This window comes from Propithecus coquereli, unplaced genomic scaffold (genome assembly GCF_000956105.1).
Source record: "Propithecus coquereli isolate 6110/MARCELLA unplaced genomic scaffold, Pcoq_1.0 Scaffold222, whole genome shotgun sequence".
NCBI lineage: Eukaryota > Metazoa > Chordata > Mammalia > Primates > Indriidae > Propithecus > Propithecus coquereli.
Window position 1 is genome coordinate 1575753 of NW_012147412.1, and position 18517 is coordinate 1594269.

At 45.6% G+C, this 18517-nt stretch overlaps 1 protein-coding gene across 1 annotated transcript in view; it reads left to right on the plus strand.

The window, feature by feature from the left end:
* The first annotated feature begins 434 nt into the window (after positions 1 to 434).
* Positions 435 to 18517, plus strand: part of TECTA (tectorin alpha) — a 74441-nt gene continuing 56358 nt past the window's right edge. Inside the window, exons 1-6 of the mRNA XM_012644900.1 lie at positions 435 to 498; positions 3624 to 3757; positions 6658 to 6945; positions 10559 to 10696; positions 11042 to 11207; positions 14834 to 15246. Coding sequence (XP_012500354.1) covers positions 435 to 498; positions 3624 to 3757; positions 6658 to 6945; positions 10559 to 10696; positions 11042 to 11207; positions 14834 to 15246 — 1203 coding nt within the window. The remainder of the gene's footprint in view (positions 499 to 3623; positions 3758 to 6657; positions 6946 to 10558; positions 10697 to 11041; positions 11208 to 14833; positions 15247 to 18517) is intronic.

Sequence of the window (18517 nt, forward strand, 5' to 3'; positions counted from 1 at the left end):
TGGAAAGCTTTTGAGAAAATTAAGAAAGCCAGGTCTCACCGAGGACGTGGTTTGTGTTCTACAGGCACAACCCAGCACCCGCAACGTTAGAGTCGGGTCCTATTTTTCAGTGCTCTCTTAGATGCAGAGTAGATGCCTTTACTCATTGCTGGTCTCATTGGTTCTATAGAATTACCTGACAATTTCGATGATCTCATCACACTTCCAGACTGGCTTCTTCTGGGGGTCTAATTTGTTCATGGAGTGTTGAACTTAGGAGGACCTGCCAGCATTCAGGGAATTGCTTCCCAACTCAGAGCTATTGATGCTGTTATGTGAATTTGTTCTATGATGGTTGTGATGTGTCTCGGGATTTGCCACCAAACACACCTGGTGTTCTATTTACTGTGGCAAGCTAGGGATTTTTTTTTTCTTTTTCTTTTTAAAATTCCAGGATGAATTATTCATCATTACTTAGAATTTGGGTCTCTTTCATCTTCGCACTTGTACGGCACCAAGGTGAGTACTACAGAATTCCATAAAGCTCTTGATTAGCACGCTCTTGAATTTATGAAGAGAAACTTTTATTGGAACCATAATTGTAAGGGCAGGTGTACATGTATCTACAGATACAACAAGAAAATGTAAATTAAATTCTGTTGTCAAGGGCAAAACTCATTAACTTTGAATGATGTTTGCTTACATTCCCACTTTTTCTTATTTAACTTTGAACACGATTTTTATATACCAGGTTGCCCTGTATTAATGGAGTAGATCTTTAAAATAATGCAAAATATTTCCACTAAAAATAGATGGGGTAGGTGTGTGTGCACCCCCATGCTCGATCATTGATTCCCATTAAAGCATTTAACTCATGGTGGACACTTTAAAGAATATACTTATTTTAGCCAAAAATTAGGAAGTTACAATGGCATTGATGTTGGTGACTTGTGTATCAGTGACCTTTTAATGACCAAAAACCTAAAACTGTAAGTGAAATAAGATAATTACTCCTCTCCTTGTGACTCCTTTTTCTCTGTGTTGTGTTGCCCTGGGAATGTGAAAAGCCACATACATTTCTTTCTACTGTTGTTTCTGGATTTTAGATAAGAAAGATGGGACAGTCTACATAGATTTTAAACTTTTATGGGTAAAATTCTAAAGCACTTGTCTTTATTTTGCTGGTTTGTTTGGTTCAGCTGGCAAATGGTTACGAGTCTAAAATGATCATATCTATACGCCCATCAACAGCGCCAATATTTTTCCAGTTGGGTGCATTTAAACAGTTGGAGCAAGTAAACCAGGGTGTGAAACCCCATAATAATGAAAGAGTCCCAGTGACTTCAATCTCCCACCCCTACTCCAGGAAAGTACATTTTATTTGGGGAAAGAAAGAAAATCTGGAAACACAGTCATGTTAATTGAGAAATTCTCAGCCTAGGACAAGCATGGGTAGGGATATTCTTTCTTTCACTAACTCTGCTTCTACAGGGGTAGACCATGCTACCAATAGCTATATATTTTTTAATAATAATGGCTTCTGAGATGGAACCTATTATAGTTTAAACCTACTCCTTTTTAGAAAGCACCCCCATTTTCTTTCTGCAAGTATTTATTATTTACAACATTAGATATTCTTATTTTTTGTATTCTTCTTAAAATTGAAATTTTTTAACTGCTCATTCTTTCCTATTCAAAATCACAAACTAATTAGGATCACTCATGAAGAGAAGAATCTTGCAAACTTGCCTCACTTTTGGAGCAGAGACAGAAGTTGGGGGTCAGTCTTCATGGCCATTGTTTTCTGTCTCCTCCACGAGGGGTTACGGGTTTTTCCATTCTCTAGGCAGATTGGCCGATGCTGCCCCAAATACCAATGAATCTTTCCATGAAAATGATTATAATTCAGTGTGAATCTGAGCCCTTACTCATACTTGGACATGTGTCCTAAAAAGTTTCCCATGAAGGATAAATCCATGACATGACTTGATTTGTTACTATTAACTTAGGAAAGTTTATCACCCTTCAAGTTTAATAGGTACCTGTGTGTGATGCTGTGGTAGAGATTATAAAGATACATTTTTTTAATTCCTACTTTCTAGGAATTTGGAATTTTTGACTATTATGTAAACAGGAATGTTAGAAGACCCCTTTTCACCTACTGATTGCGACATTAAATACAGCGCATCGGCTGAGTGCTCCTGAGATTAAACGAGCCACAGCACCTCCTAAATACTAAAATCCGGTCGGCGTCTCAGGGAACGATGCGTATACACTAATAACCAGACTAGTTTTCCCCACTCTCCTCTGATGTTAGCCCTTGGAAAGAAAGGAGCTATCCCTCCAGGCAGATCTCCTCTTGCTCCCCCTCCAGAACTGGAGAGCTGGCGCTTCGCCTGGCGCTGCCGGGCTGCTTTCTGGCCTCTGAGCTCTTTTGCATGAGCTGCTGTCTGCTACTGAAAGGCTCCCAAAGGAGCAGGACAGTCCTTGGCCACTTGCTTGCCAGGCTATCAGCCCGTCTGTGCCAAGTGGGCGCCTTCCCGAGGCAAGGGCCTGACAGGAGAATGGGGTGTCAGCGTCTGGCTGGCAGCGAGAGCAGGTACCTCAAGAACTGTGGCTAGACACCCCAAATGGATTTGCCACTGCCCCTGACAACGAACAAACAATTTTTTAAAAAGAAACAAAAAAGAGGATGTTCTCTTGTTTTGTTTTCTTTCATTGAAGAGAAGAAAGGACAGAGGCAGAGACAAGTGACACCCAAAATGTAGATTATTTCACAAATGCCATTAGACCTGATCCCCAAGTAATGCAGACTCTGGGGAACCTGTCTCATTTCTCTCACCAACCTGGGCCACACCTCACAAGGGCGTGGATGGGAGACTTTGGAACAGCAAGCCAGGTTGCCAGCAGAGGTGGCGACCCTGCCCCAGGCAGGGCGCTGTGTGTGTCTGTGTGATGACTCTCACCTGTGGCCAGGACACATCAGAGCCCTACACCTCCTCTCCCAAGTTCTCATGGGCCAACCTCCTTGCCCGGGAGGATCCCATGTCTGTCTTTTGTAAACAGGAGCTGGGCATGGAGCCTCTTGTGGGGCGGTCCTCAATCAAGGTCATTCATGAGCCAATTACTACAAACCCTCTGCTCCTCCTTTTGTCCCGGTTCCAACTGTTGTTTATTTCCTTCTGGGATCTGATATCTTCTACTATCATGCAGCAGGAGGGCGGGGACCCCTTTTAGGAAAAGACATGATAGTGGAATTTTTGAGCTAGAAGGGAGCTTCATAGCCACGACCATTCCGGACCTAGAGGCCTCCTCTCAGTACCCGGAGAGCTCCACGCAGGGTTAACTTCCAATCTTTCAGCCAGTTGTAACCATGGCTCTCGCCAAGAACCATGGAAGCCTAGGAACGGAGCACAAAGTGCCTTCTCCCAAGGAAAAATGGTATCACTCCTGTTTTCCCTGTCCCCGAGGCAGAAGCTAAGGTGCTGTGCGTGGCCCAGGTCTAGGCTGAATGAAAAGTCAGCCTGACTGTGTTCAGTTCGCAGGCCTTACTGAAAGAAGCTGGCTTTAGCTGGTAGGAGGGAAGCTGCTTGCCAAATGGAAGAGGGAGCTGCCATCTATCTAACCACCATCTCTCTTGACAGCTCAGCCCAGGGAGCTCATGTATCCATTTTGGCAGAATGACACCAAAACCCCTAAAGTAGATGACGGAAGCTCATCTGAGATTAAGTTGGCCATCCCAGTTTTCTTCTTCGGCGTTCCTTACCGCACTGTCTACGTAAGTGGAGAAGCAGCCCAGCTGTTGCTCTGTGGCTCTCCCTTTCGTTTGTCATTAAGAAAAGCATTTTAAGTACCTTCTTCCAGGGCTCCAGGAATGGAGGATTTATTGGCAGCCAAAACGACAAGTTCTGAGATTTCATGAGCTGATGGGTTTTATGATTAAGAAAGTCAAAGGTATATTTAATGGCTAATGTTCATAGTAGAGGAGTATACAGGGCAATAAATTGTTTTTGTGGGTGATTAAACATAGAAGAGAAGCAGAGGTCCCAATGCTGTGAACATCATTTCTGCTACTCAACAAGATAAAAAGATACAATGAACCATGATACTAGCAATATCATTTTTCTTTCCCTTCTGGGGGTGTGAAAAGTTTAGGCATCTGCTGTTCTTGGGCTTCCTACCAATTTGGAGCTAGTCGGAACATAGTAGAGGGGTAATCAACTATTATATGAAAGTTGTTTGCAGAATTGGCCACCCTCACCGGGTCTGTGGATATGCCGCAGGGGCCCATCATCAAACCTGCACTAAGAAATGGTACCATTTGCAGTCAGAGCTCTCCTGGGCACCTGTGTTCTTGGGTTATTTTTTAGGATCATCAGGTTTGCTGCTAGTGAGACTTGCACATTCGGAGGAAGATTCAGAGCGCTGGACCTGTCTTTATCTTTGACCATAAAGAATTGGGTGGGCATATATAGATTGTATCATATCCTGTTCTAGTCTGTGTCCTGCCCTGGAGGAAGAATGAAACTCTAAGCATTCTACCTACGGCCATTTGCACATCTTGGACCTCTGTTGTCGCCAGCTTTTGATTTATAGATCACGGCCGATTCCCACTGGAAATAGTTCCCTCTTCCCTTACCTAACCAGCAGTCCCTGAACCTGCAGCACCCGCAGCACCTGGGCGCTCCTTAGCAATGTCACCTCTCGGGCCCCACCCCAGCCCTACTGAATAGAAGCTCAGGGGGAGAGCCCAGCATTCTGTGTTTTAATGAGCCCTCCCCATGGTTCTGGTGCCCCCAAAAGGTTGAGGACCACTGACCTTACCCATGGAATTTAATCGAAACTCATGTGAGCCATTGCCAGCTGCCTCTGCTAGTCTCTGTGTTTAATTACACCTATTGTTCCCTAGCAAACGCTTCACTCTGGCATCCCGACGTGCCTTTTATGCTCTACGCACAGCAGGGCCTTCCCAGTCTGTGTCTGTAACAGCTTGCTGTAAATTTTGGGATGTGTTGACCTGATTTTGGCGATGAGAAGGGAGTGCAGGACTTCCATCCTCAAAGCCTTAGCCTCCCAGGCCTCTAGAATAAATGCATTCAGTTACGTTTCTCTTTCTCCTCCATTGCAGTATGTGACATGGAATTGGAAGAATTCTTTCTTGCCCTTGCAAAAGGAGGGTCCTTAGTTGGAGGCAGCCGTGTTTGAGGGTAAATTGTTCCCTGCGATGCCAGCGCTTTGAGTAGTACAGTCTTGTTCAAGCCCCTGAGTTCCTCCCTATGACTCGAAGACAATGGCTCTAAATGTCCTTGTAGCTCAGTCTCAGCTTCCTGTCCAAACGCTACTCCCTTGTTTCCAAACATGCAGACGGACCCTTGGCCCAGGAACTGATAACTTACCTCTGGGATCTGGGTCACTGTTAATGTCCATAATGTTACTGATTAATAGGAGCACAACAAATAATTAGAACATATAGGAAAGTGATCTCCAGGTTTTCTGTATCCAAAAGTTGCAAGTATTCCTGTCACAGGCATTTCTGCTGCTGACGCCATGCAAGGCACAGGGTTAAATCAGTTTACTATCAAATACAAAGCTGCAAACACAGGTAGAGGCTGAATTGTTTACAGGTCCTGTGTAAACAGAGGATACATATTGGTTTGTGATTTGCAGGAAGGTTCTGTAATTTAATAAGTTTACTAAGCCATTTACAAATCATGAAGAAATCACCATAAGATAGTTATTTACATGTATGATGTAAGGTATTAATGTCTCCATTTTTATGCAGCAATTGTACAAAGCAGCTATCAACCTACATGCGCTGGAATGAAACTGGGCATCAGTAGGTCTTAACCTTGTCCTTATTCTGAGTACAGTAGTGGTTGTGACATAGCAATGGAGGTATTTTATACACCTCATCCAGAGCAGGATATGGGTCATCCTGAGATCGGAGTTTGATGAAGGAGTATTTCATTTATCTTTCTCTGACACTTCTGCTTTGTCATAAAATAGGAATCAAGGCCTAATCTGGGGCTTCTCAATTTTTTAATTTACTTTTGCTTCCATGCTTGTTTGTTTGTTTTTCTTGTGTATTTTGCATCTGTGACTCTGGATCTGTCTTTGTTACTCACATTGCTCCCTGGCTGGCCCCGTGCGTGCACACACACCCCCACATACCCACACACTCAGGACACACACACATATACAACCGGCCCCCAGCACACACACCCAACCCCAGGAAGATGCACACACATACACACCCCACCCCCAGCACACACACCCTGTCTTCTGCACACCAGTGTACACACACACACACACACACACACACACACCTGGTACATTTACACTCCACCCCAAGTACACACACATACACTCTCGTGCACACGCTCAACCCAGGAGCATTTGATAAGTGTAAATAGAGATAGGACAGAGAACATGAAAATGACAGTGATTGTTAATAAGAAACGAAGCTGACTACAAATTGAAAGTGAAAGAAAACCAATGAGTTTGGAAGTAAATGAACCTCTTAGTTTGAGCAATGGAAGCTGGTGTTTAGGGGGCTCTAAGTCCGTAATTTAAAAGTTGTTTTCATTCATATGATTAGGCAAATGTCTATCTTGGTTTGCGACTCGGAAGTTGTCATGGTTTCAGATCCACTGTGCAAAACGTCTCTTATTTTTGTAGGTCAACAACAATGGAGTTGTTTCCTTCAACGTGCTAGTGAGCCAGTTCACTCCCGAATCTTTTCCTCTGACGGATGGGAGGGCCTTCATTGCCCCATTCTGGGCAGATGTGCACAATGGAATTCGAGGCGAGATCTATTACAGAGAGACCATGGACCCTGTCATCTTGAAAAGAGCCACCAAGGACATCAGGAAGTACTTCAAAGACATGGCAACCTTCTCTGCCACTTGGGTTTTCATTGTGACATGGGAGGAAGTCACGTTTTATGGAGGCAGCAGCACCACACCTGTAATAATTCAAATTTTCCACTTTCCACCTCATATCCTGACATCTAATTCTTGTCCATCTTCCCTACCGTGAAGGAGTATAATTGTTAGAGCTGAGGAATGTCAGTTCCCTTGAGTTAAACTAATGAGTCTTGCTACCCACTTTCCAAGAAACAGAGGGAAATATCATAGCTAACCAGTCCAGTCAGCTGTAATATTTGAGAAAATGTGTCACTCTTATCACAAATCATTATGCATGTCTAAAAAGAGCCCCTCAGCAATTTCCTCGCAGTAAGTAGCATTCCTATTTCGCAGGAGAGTGATTAAGGCACCGAGACCTGTTTTAGGCCACATGATTAGGGACCCATCTAGGGACCCCAAAGGTCCTTTTCTCTTGCCGGAGGCACAAATGATTCTCTCCACCCCTAATTTTCTTCCCCCCACCAAATAAAACCTGGTCGAAGCAGAAAAATACAGTCCCAGATTTGGGCACAAATGATCTGGCTCATTTTACTACATTATGACTTTTTTTTTATTGTGACCAGGGTTGAAAGTATTCATATTTGATGTTAATTAGAGTGGGCAGTTAAAGCGTTTCATGAATAAAGTTTCAACATCTGCTCTGAAATCCCAAATGAGCAGTCAAATAAAAGTCAAATAAGAAAGATTATCGCTGGCATTATCGTAGAGATAATCAACTTTCTACATAAAGGGACAGAATGCAGTTTTCACGAAAGCCTGCAGCTTATTTGAGTGACTTTGGCAGTGGGGAGTTTTGAAGTAGCAGACGTATCTCCAACTGTATAATTTCCTGTAAGCAAAGACACTCGGAAATCTGCCCTCCCCTTTCTTAGGATTATTTCCAACTCCATCTGTTTTCCAATTTCCTTGGCAATGAGTCAATTGTTTAGGGGTGGAACAGAAACTGCGGAGTTAGAGAGAGGTGAAAAAGTGCTGGGCTTGCAGTTCAGAGCTGTGACACAGTGAGCACATTGTGTTCTAGCAGCTTCTAGCCAGTGCATCAAGAAGCACTTTATCGCTAAGAGGTTCTGTGGAACAGAAAGACACAAGTTTAAACGGTGGATGCATTGGCTAGAAATAACCTCTAAAGAAGCATACATTTCCCTCTGTCATGTTATAGATCGCTAACAACTCCTCGGGTGATGTTTTATGTCCTTTAAGCCTCATAGCTTACAGCGTTAGAATGCAGGATGCCAGCAATCAATAAATTTTAGTCAGTAGGAGAGAAAAAAAAAAAAAAGAAATGCCCATCAAATGCTGACCACCTTTTTTTCAAAAAAACTTCTTTTGGGAATAAAAATGGCAAGATGATTTAGATACTTTCTGGTTTGTACTTTGGAGTAAGTTTCTGAACTAGGTGAGAAACTCTTTCTATGAGGATGAACGAGGTAACATCTAAGTGCTTTGAGCTCCTTGGAGAAAAAGGATGGTATAGTCTTCTGGAGCTGCAAAAATGTCCATCCATCCCTGCTTTTCAAATTGGCCCCACCCCTTCCATCCCATCTTCCAGGTTTTCCCTTCCATACAGGAACACGTATCATCGGGCCAACTAAACACTGGGCGTGAGAGATCTTTTTTAAAGGCAGAAAGTCTCATGGAAGCCCAAAGAAAGGGAAGTGACGAGGCAAGGGGACATGTTTTCTTCAAGGAAGGAAAACTAATATTTACTGATGGCTTATATGTGTCCAGCGCTGTGATAGGCTGTTTTTGCATAGCATTGAACCTTCGCAAAAATGTTCCCTGACAAGTACTATCTCCACTTTCAAGGGGAGGGTACAGGCCCAGAGAGGTGAAGTAACTTTCCCAAGTGACAGGAAAAGGGCTTCACACCTCCTGGGAGGCGGAGCAGCGGCTCAAACCAAAGTCTCCTGACTCCGAATCCTGAGCTCTTCTTTCCCCAGCTGCCTCCTCTAGGTATCGCTGGAAGTCGTCTGCAGCAAAAAAAAAGGTGTAGCAAGAATTGAAAAACATGGTTTTATAAAAACAAAGCCAGAAGAGTCTTAGATTGAATGTTGAAGACCCCTGTAGTGCAGGGGTGCATGCGGATGGCAGTCAGCCCTGGGGTGGCGTTAGGATGGCGAGTTGGTTTGGAGGCGACTTCCGGGCTTGGAAATGGGTTGCTCTCAAGGCCTGCTTGGACCAAAGCTATTTCCAGCTTCATTTTGAGAGAAGGAATTCACTTCTGAAGGAGAATCCTGGCCTGAAGGAGGGTCCAGCTTTAGTCCTTGTGCGACCTTGACTTTGCACCTGTCCCTTGAACCTGACCCTGCTAGTGACCTTCAAGCAATTTTGAGCTGATGGCTCACTCATCTCTGTGTCCCACTTTCCTCTTCTGTTGAACAGAGGCAGGGAGTGAAGGCATACACCTGAGCAGCTCTATCATAAACGCCATCAGCTGTGGCCAGCACAGAGCTTGGGGAGAAAGTTCTTTACAAAAAGGGCTTTTCTTTACTTGCACCTTGCTTCCTTCCCTGGGACTGTCTAGAATGGGGAGATTTGGGACTTCCAAGATCCTCTATCCCAGTCTGATTACACAGGATAAGGATTTGGGTCTCTCCTCTGCATCGGACCTGGTGTTAACCAGGAAGGTATCAAGCACTAGGTTTGAATAAGAAAAGGTCAATGCAGTCTCTTCTTTTAACTCTTATATTTTTTTAATTTCCTGAAAACATGTGATGAGGGGTAGGGTTTAGCAAAGAGAAAACGTAAAGAACAGGGTTTGCTACAGCTTATTTCTGAAAACTGTTGCAGGGTTCATTTGAATTTATACAACGTCTCTGTCCTTAAAAGTTTAAAATTAAGACACCATGTAATGACAGGGCTCTAAAAGATAGACTGGGAGCTCTGGCTCGAATCCTATTTTCTATTGCTGGGTCACTGAGAAATTTCTAGCAACTCATTTCCCTTAGTCCTCAGTTTTCTTAGCTATAAGATGGGAATTGGCCAAAAAAAAAAAAAAAAAATCACCCATCTTAGTGTTGGTCTGAAGCACATCTGAGTGTTGGCAATTTTGCAGATATAAAGCAATGCACAAATGCTTAGAGGAGCAATTTCTCCCCACGAAGTGCTTTTTAAAAATCACTTTCCAACTTCCATTTTAAAAAGGGGAGACATCGCAGCAAGATTAGCGTTGTTCTGCAGGAGGGGAGAGAGCGCAATCCACATGACCACTTTAGTCTCACTGGTAGCATTGCTCCCTCTCCCCCCATTCCCCCACCCCTGCCCACCCGCCCCGCCATGGGAACAGGTGATCGCATCGGGTCCCTGGCTCGACTCTTTCCTGTAGTTTATTCTCATGCTGCCATCTATAGGTGCTCTCGTATTATCACAAGCTTAGCCAGGTCTCTGAATTTTCTGTCTGGTACAAATCAGAGATGGAAGTGGGTGCTGAGTCAGACTCTAGGTTTATCTCAGGCAATTTCTCTTTTAGATGCACGATCCCACATGCCTTGCTTTTCCCACCAGAGGTGAGAACGAATTCAGAGAGGAGGCAGAGCTTCAGGGGCTGAGCTGCCTGGGGGCGGGAAGGGCACGGGGTGCGGGGAGGATCTCCTTGGGGCGCGAGGACCCCTTGGGAAGTGCCAGTCATGGGACCACGCATTCCCATCCCGTAGGTGAACACCTTCCAGGCGGTCCTGGTGTCTGATGGCTCCTACACATTCACACTCTTCAATTATTACGAAATCAACTGGACCACCGGCACAGCGAGTGGCGGCGACCCCCTGACAGGTCTTGGTGGAGTGATGGCACAGGTAGGTGGCTCTCCACCTCACCCTTCTGCAGGTTTCAATCGCTGCACTCTCTGCTTAGGTAATTCAACATCTGGAGGGAATCCTGCCAATAGCCCTCAACTAGAGAAGCATATCTGATCTTGCAGGTGGACTAAGAGGCTGGTTGTGCCCATCTTTGATACCCTGCTCCGGGCGTGGGACGGACGAGGCAGGCCTTTCCCACCTGCAATGGTTGCTCCAGTGACTCTAGGAAAAGGGGTCCCTTGATTTCGAGTGTGCTAGATTCTGAGAAGAAGGCAGTTGGGCCAGTTACTCAATGGGGCTGGTATAGGTACTCAAAAGCGTCGTCTTCCTTTTGTGTTCCAGGCAGGATTTAACGGTGGAAACCTCACCAACTACTTCAGCCTCCCGGGGTCAAGAACCCCTGAGATTGTGAATATCCAAGAGACCACGAACGTCAATGTTCCCGGCCGCTGGGCATTTAAAGTGGACGGGAAGGAAATTGACCCAGCCAATGGCTGCACCTCCAGGGGTAAAGCTTTTCCTCTTGTCTGCAGCTAAGCGGGGTTTGTTTAGTTTAGATTGACAGGCGAGCTTTTAAGCCACGGGGGCGGACTCATTCCTGATGCCTTACTCTTTTGACATCTCTCAGCTGGGTAATGGAGATCAAGGTAATTTTGGCATGCACATTCATCACACCGGGAGCTGGAACCCTGCCTGCGCTGCACTGTGGCTTTGGAAGTCCTTGCCTGAGGTGTGCACAGCTTTCAGCTCTGAACAACTCCGAAAAAGACCAGGATCTTGAGTGATTTCTCAGCCAGGGGGACAAAAGGAAGCCCTTCCGTTTAACATTTGTGTTGTTGTTGTTGCCGTTCTGCTCCCCCCACGCCACCTTTCTGTTTTTCTTCTGATCCTTACTTTCGCTCTGCCATCTGCGCTTTGCAGATCCACGGGAGTGGGCGCACTTGGAGTGTTGCCAAGGCCCTACAAGGGTAAGTCAGTATTTCCCAGTATGACTAGAAAGAAAGAAAGAAAAAGTAGCAGAGTCTTTAGGGTAACCACTCCTGAAATCCTTCCAGCAGCAGCAAGACATGCAGGAATTTGGGGAGAATTAAAGCTGGTTTTCGGTCTCTGCGGCCAACTGTAGTTGAACCTTGATGGGTTTACTTTACACTGGCATCCGAAGTTTGGAGCCTTCTCTGAACTATCAAAACCTCTTTGGGTGTGCAGAATAGCCCTGGACTCTCCCAGGAACATCCCAGTTTATGGATTCCTGCTTCTTATGTGTCCAAAAGTATTTAGAAAACAATTTTTTTTAACAGTTCTGCTTCTAGGAGTGGAGTCTATAGCAACTAGAAGCAGAAAATCATGCATCTGTATATCTGTTCATCCCCCCACCCACTCATCCATCCATTAAGCCATCCACCCATCCACCCATCTATGCACCTGCACACCCACCCACCCACCAAGCCATCCAGCCAGACATCACATCTTTCTGAAGAACATTTTAAGAGCCCCAGTGAGGTGCTAGCCATTCTGTTAGGTACTGGAGCCACCCATAACATTATCATGGACAGGAGACAGCCATGGGAACAGTGATGACGTGGCATGAGATGTATTACAATAGATATTAAGTGTAGGGGGCCGTGGAAGCACAGAGGAAGGCCCTGGGGAACCTGTTCCCAGGTCTCTAAGAAGGTGTTGGATAGGGATGAGGAGGTCTCTTCCCTCCTCAGATAGAAAGCTCAGCCTGCATGTCTCGGCAGCCCTGGGAGGCCTCAGGCTTCCCTCCGGGCTCAGCTTCTGTTTGCTTACTATACAGAAAAACAGTGTTCACATGGTCTGGGACAGCGTGCCCTCTGCCCCGTCCCCTGCGCTGTGGTCAGGCTTATCAGACCTCTGCACTTGCTGTAAGTCCTTACAGGTCATGTGTGAAGACGGGCAGCCTAGGCATCCTTGCCTCTGCGGACTTTATAACGTCCTGCATGTTCAGAATAGCAAGCAAATGTGTTGGAGCTAAGCCGGTATTAAACCGAATAGCAAAGAATCTAGTTCCAGAGCTCGCCAGGATTTCAGAGCTGTGCCCTCCTCCCTCACAGAGTGTAAATGCAACATTACTTCAAGTCTGTGGGAGGCACCAAGCCGATCCCACCGCATCTCTCTCCCCTATATGCCTGGACCCGGGGTCTGATAAGTTACAGACTGTTACCCAAACATCTCTTCCCCTTCGTCCAAGCATCACACAGCCGACTGTCTGTGGCCATGCAACATGAGTGCCCAGTGACAGCCTCTCACCTGAGTCCTGGGAATGAAATGCCATGATAATGGAAAACATTGGCTTGCAGAGCTGTGGAGCTGGTCAGATGCCAGCTGTGTACAAAGTCTTCCCTTTGACTTCATTCTTTTCCTCCTGAGTTATGGGTTTGGGTTGCATATACAGGACAAATTCAATATCCTTATACAGACTGCTGCGCATTTTTATGCGCCTCTGGGCATATATCAATCTGATGAGATTGGGCTTTGGCCTGGGTTATAGCAGGGAAAGTGCCCTCCAGAGCTGTTTTATTATATTATCATTTCACAAACAAAATTATCTCGAAGCGTCTACCTTTTGGTCCAAACCTCCTCTATTCAAAGGCATTTTCCTCTCATTTATTGGAAGCCTGAAAGAGCAGAGACGTGGTACTGAGCAGAGGCTGTTATAATATATGCAGCCCTGAACTAGCGCCAAAGAGTGTAGGGCTGACGCATACAACCTAGTGGGAATGAATAAATCTATTATCTCATTTTGGGGCCCTATTCTTACAGGTATAAAGCATCATTATTCCTGTTGGGCAGATATAGAAAAGACTGTTACAGAGGCAGCCATGCCTTCTGCTTGGGTTAACCTTGCAGCCTTGTGCTATTTACTAGATACTCGGTTTTATAAACTCTTGAGAAGCCTTAGCCAACCTTTTCAATCTACAGTTGCTCCTGGTGTAGAACGTTATTTACATTTCTTAATGTTGTGTTGTTGATACTTTCCTCTTCAGACTTTCTCAATTTACAAATGCTTTTACCTCTGTCAACGTGTGCTAGCTTTTTCACAGCATCACTGTTCCCTAGAAGACAGGGATGAGAAAACAGCATTATCCACATATTACAGGTTAGGAAAACTGAGACATGTGGAAGTTAAGTCAGTAGTGTTGGAAATTGATTTCTTGACACTGACCTCCAACCAAGGATGAGATCAGAGCCCCCAGCCCAGAGACGTTTCTATTTCAATCGAAGGTTGAAGTTAGCAACTGGCGTGTTACCAAGTTTTTTGGTGGGGGAGATTATTTATTAGGGAAATGGTTTTAAAGACTGAATGATTAATAGTGGATATATTAAAAATTAGCACATCCTTTAAAACCATTCCCCTCCCCCCACCTCATTCTCCTCCTGACCTAGACTTTGTCAAGAAGTTCTGTCCCGTGGATAAAGAGAGAGGAGGACTGGACTTGGACAGGGCCTAACGGGGGAGAGAAGACAACTTGTGCAGGTGTAAATGCTGCCTGAGCAGTGTCTGCAGGATTCAGAAGCCTTTGAAAGTGCCAAGCAAGTGGTCAGCCCTTTCTAGAATCTTCCCAGGGAGTTTGGGATTTATACTTGTGCGTCTGACTCCTGTTTTGTGTTATCGCCCTTCTCTGGCACATACTGGGCCCCCAACAAATAAATGTCTGTTGCATGAATGAACAAATTAGCAAATAAACGGTGTTGCTGAGTTACCTGGGTAAATTGGGTCTTCTTTCCAAATACCCTTCCCTCCTATTCCTGAAAGGAAGGATGTGACTCCCGAGTGTCCTAGCCTTTCCTGTGGATTAAGATAATGTGTCTTTCCCTGAGTGTGGTTTTGCTCCCCAGCTGTGGAGATAATAATGCCAAGAACTTAGACTGGATTCAGACAGACTCGGCTTGGAATCCTGGCTTCGCCACTGAGTTTCTGAGTGATCTTGGATGAATTACTCAACTTTTCTTAAGCCTAAACTGAGGCTTGTGAAATGAGGGTGACAATCCCTACCTAATGGGGTTCTCGCATGGATTAAATGGTATAATGGAAGTAAAGCGTTTAGCCCAACGCCTGGCACAGAGGGTAAGTGCTCAATAAATGTTGGCTCTGATGTCATTATTCCCCAGGACAGTTCCTTCGGCGAGGGGAGGTGTTTTGGGATGACCTGAACTGCACCATCAAATGCCGCTGTCTGGATTTCAACAATGAGATCTACTGCCAGGAGGCCTCTTGTAGCCCCTACGAGGTGTGCGAACCCAAAGGCAAATTCTTCTACTGCAGCCCTGTGGAGACCAGCACGTGCGTGGTATTTGGGGAGCCGCACTACCACACCTTTGACGGCTTCCTCTTCCACTTCCAAGGATCCTGTGCCTACCTGCTGGCCCGACAGTGTTTGCAGACTTCCAGCCTCCCCTTCTTCAGTGTGGAGGCCAAGAATGAGCACCGCGGGGGCTCAGCTGTCTCCTGGGTGAAGGAGCTCTCAGTGGAAGTCAATGGCTACAAGATTCTCATCCCCAAAGGAAGCTATGGAAAAGTCAAGGTGAGACCCTCTCCATCCTTCACGGGGAGATGGAGAAGCTGGAGATCCCTCAGCCTGGGGAAGACTTTCTCAGACCTACTGGCTCTGCTGTTTGTCTCTTGAGTACCAAAGAGACCATGGTTCTCTCTGCCTTGCAAATAGCTTATAAAATGTTTTACGAGGCTAAATGTTATTGATACAAGAGCTACCCTAAGCTCTCTCCTCAACATGCCTATCTGCTTTTTAACTTAGAGTACATTTATATTCCTAATTCCCTTATGAACATTATAGACACACACACACATATACATGCATAGCTCAGAGGTAACTGGAAAGAGGTAAGTTTAGTTTCTCATGACCCTGGCTTGCTATAGCTTTAGCCACATAGCCACGCCCTGGACATGGTGCAAACACAGAGTACAAACCCCTAATTCAGTATACCCTTTGATTAATAATCCTCACCCTGCCCGCCCCCCATTCTCTTTGTCCGAGAGCTGCTGCTTCATTTTCAGAGAAAACTCCAAATTGATTGCTGTCTCCAGAGGCACCACCTGCGTAGGCACCTGGGGTGGCCTTGGTGACTTCCTTAGTGACGCCTGGGTGGGAAGGTCTGCAAAAGCTTTGCCTAGATACCCCTCTAACAGAACCCCCTACTCCTGCCTGGAATGACAGAGAAGAACATGGGTCTCTGCTGGCCTGTTAGCATATGCAAATGCGTCCTGTCACTGTCCACCTGGATTTCAAGCAGGGACATCGACAAAAGAGGGAGAGCAAAAAGCCACTAGCAATTACTCAATTTGTGGAGGCCCCAATTTTCGTAATGTTAATGAAGGCCTTGTTGCAACCGTGTATTTACTCGAGCAGTAATAACCGAGACCACGAGGGGTTGATTGCTACAACCCCGTGCGATCCTTAATCCCCATGCATGGAGGTCATTACAGAGACTACAACCAGAACTGATGCCAGTGTAGGGATTTCTTTCTTTTTTTAAAAAAAGGCGTTATAGTTTTAATTGATGGAGCATGTCCAACAAAAGGCAGGACCAGGGAACTAATTCCACTTTTTCTGGCTCTGCCTTTCCTAAGTCTGTGCAGTTTATCAGTCTCATAATGAGGAAAGTGAGCTATCACTGTGGTTGCAATGCCAATTTGCTTGTTATTTGGTTAGTTCTCTCTAGGGACAGCTCTGTAGATCAAATCAAAGCTAAGAGTTCAGGTACAGCAGTTTGGAGGTTTTCCCTTTTAAATTTATATTGTGCTGTTGAACACTATACTTATCCTTGTAGATAGACGCTGGCATCTCGAGCTAGAAAAATTTTTCACTAGCTTTCTCCTGCTTGCCTGTATTGTGGGGCTGATGTGTATGGTATCAGTAGCTGAAAAAGAAAACTTCATGCTTTATTCCTACTTTCTATTTTGATTAAAATTCTTTTCTGCTCACAGTCAGACTTTTTTTTTTTTAAGAAGGGAAGGGACACCGTCATTTCTTTCAGGCCCAGCAGCTCTGCTAATTTTGCGTGGCTCTGTTCCATCGTCCAAGCGTGGGGCACGCATTCCTCAATTTTCTGCAGCGACGGGGAGATGTGGATATGAATGTAAATGTTTCAGAAAGAAAAGGTTATGTGACTCCCACTGCAAGCTAACAATGGCTTCCTTTTCCTTTTGCCAAATGGTTTCCAAGCATCTCTGAATACACCTGCTCTGCTGGGGAAAGTGGCTTGGTGGACAGCAGAGCCCCAGCCCAGGGTGACATGGGGACAGGCAAGGAGAGGGCTGGGGAGCAGGAAGGAGCCCGAGACACCTGGCAGGAGCTGACTTCTTCAGCCACGCAGTGTCAGACCAGCAATGGCCACTAAGATCTGTTCCTGCCAACCACAGAACCCCCTTCTCCGACCCTGTTTCCATATGCTGGGGTTAGAAATTATGTTCTGTGTATAGATTTTCCTCCATTGAATTCTTTTCAAATAGCAAAATAAACAATTTGGGATTATATAAGCTAAGAAAACCGGCATAACTAAAAATCCATGTATAACAAACATCACCTTCTAGCTAATACTTCACCTGTTCTCATGTTTCTCCCCAGTGTGAAACTGAGTAGTTTAGGGTGCTCCAGTGAAAAGGGAGCCAAGGCCAGCTAGTGCCTGGTGCTGAAGAGCTCAGACTCTGGGGTCAGCCGCTCCAATCCCTCTGCCTCCACTGCCAGCTGAGTGGCCTGTTTGAGTTTCCTTTTCTTGGTCTGTAAAATTGGGGTGGCACTGTCTAGGAGGTGGGCGCCTGGCTGTAGCCCAGCCTCAGCTGCCTCTACTCAGTGCCAGGATGGAGGCAGCAGGGAGCAGTGGAGAGAACCTGGCTTTGGAGCCTGGCTAGTGGGAAGTCGGGCCATGTCACCCACAAGTCACGCCAGCCCTGATTCTCAATTTCCTCACCTGTATGAGGGGAAGATGATGAGGCCTTTCCAAGGTTGTCGCGAGAATTAAATGGAATAGCCACATGTGGGATGTCTGGTACCAAGCCTGGCACACAGTAGGCACTCAGTGCATGCTGGTTCCTCGTTGCCATTCCCAGGGAGCTTTCTTTCAGTTTTAAGACCTATGCTTCTGCGGTTCTACTTCTCTCTCCTCCCCTTGTCCCTGACCATATCCTAGGAGAGACACTGACAAGGAGGGAAATGGCTAGAACACAGGGAGAAGAAAGGAAAGCAAAGAGGTGGGGTTCATCAGCCATTGGCTAAGCAAGGGTTGAGACCGAAACAAGAAATCATGTGTCAGGACAAGGGTTCTCTAGGAGCTCCTGCTCTGAGCACTCTGACTGCAACTCATGCTGAGAGTGAAAGTGGGTGCAAGGAACACGTAGGCCATAAACAAAGGTATCAACTTACAAAGTCACCCAGGTGTAAGGCCAGCCTGAGTGGGACAAGAACAGATGCATGGAAACAGGGAGGACTGTTGAGATACACAGAGCCAGTCTACCTCATGGCTTCTGCTTTGGGACATATTTAAGGGACTTTGTCCCTTAAATAAGAGCAGAGGAATACACTCAGCAATTGATGTATTTGGTATTTATACTTATAGCAACCTTGGGGAAGATTTCCCTTTCTATATCCCAGCACAGAACAATGGATAATAATTGTTCAGTACTCTTGCTGGCTGACCTTCCCTTTAGTATGGCTTTTCTCACCCTTGTTGGCTAATCCTCTACCTAGGAGATAAGGATAAATTAATCAATTCCTTGGTTTTACATTCTACTTTTGGCTCTTGCAGGACGATTTATTTCTCGAGCCTATTTTTTTTTGT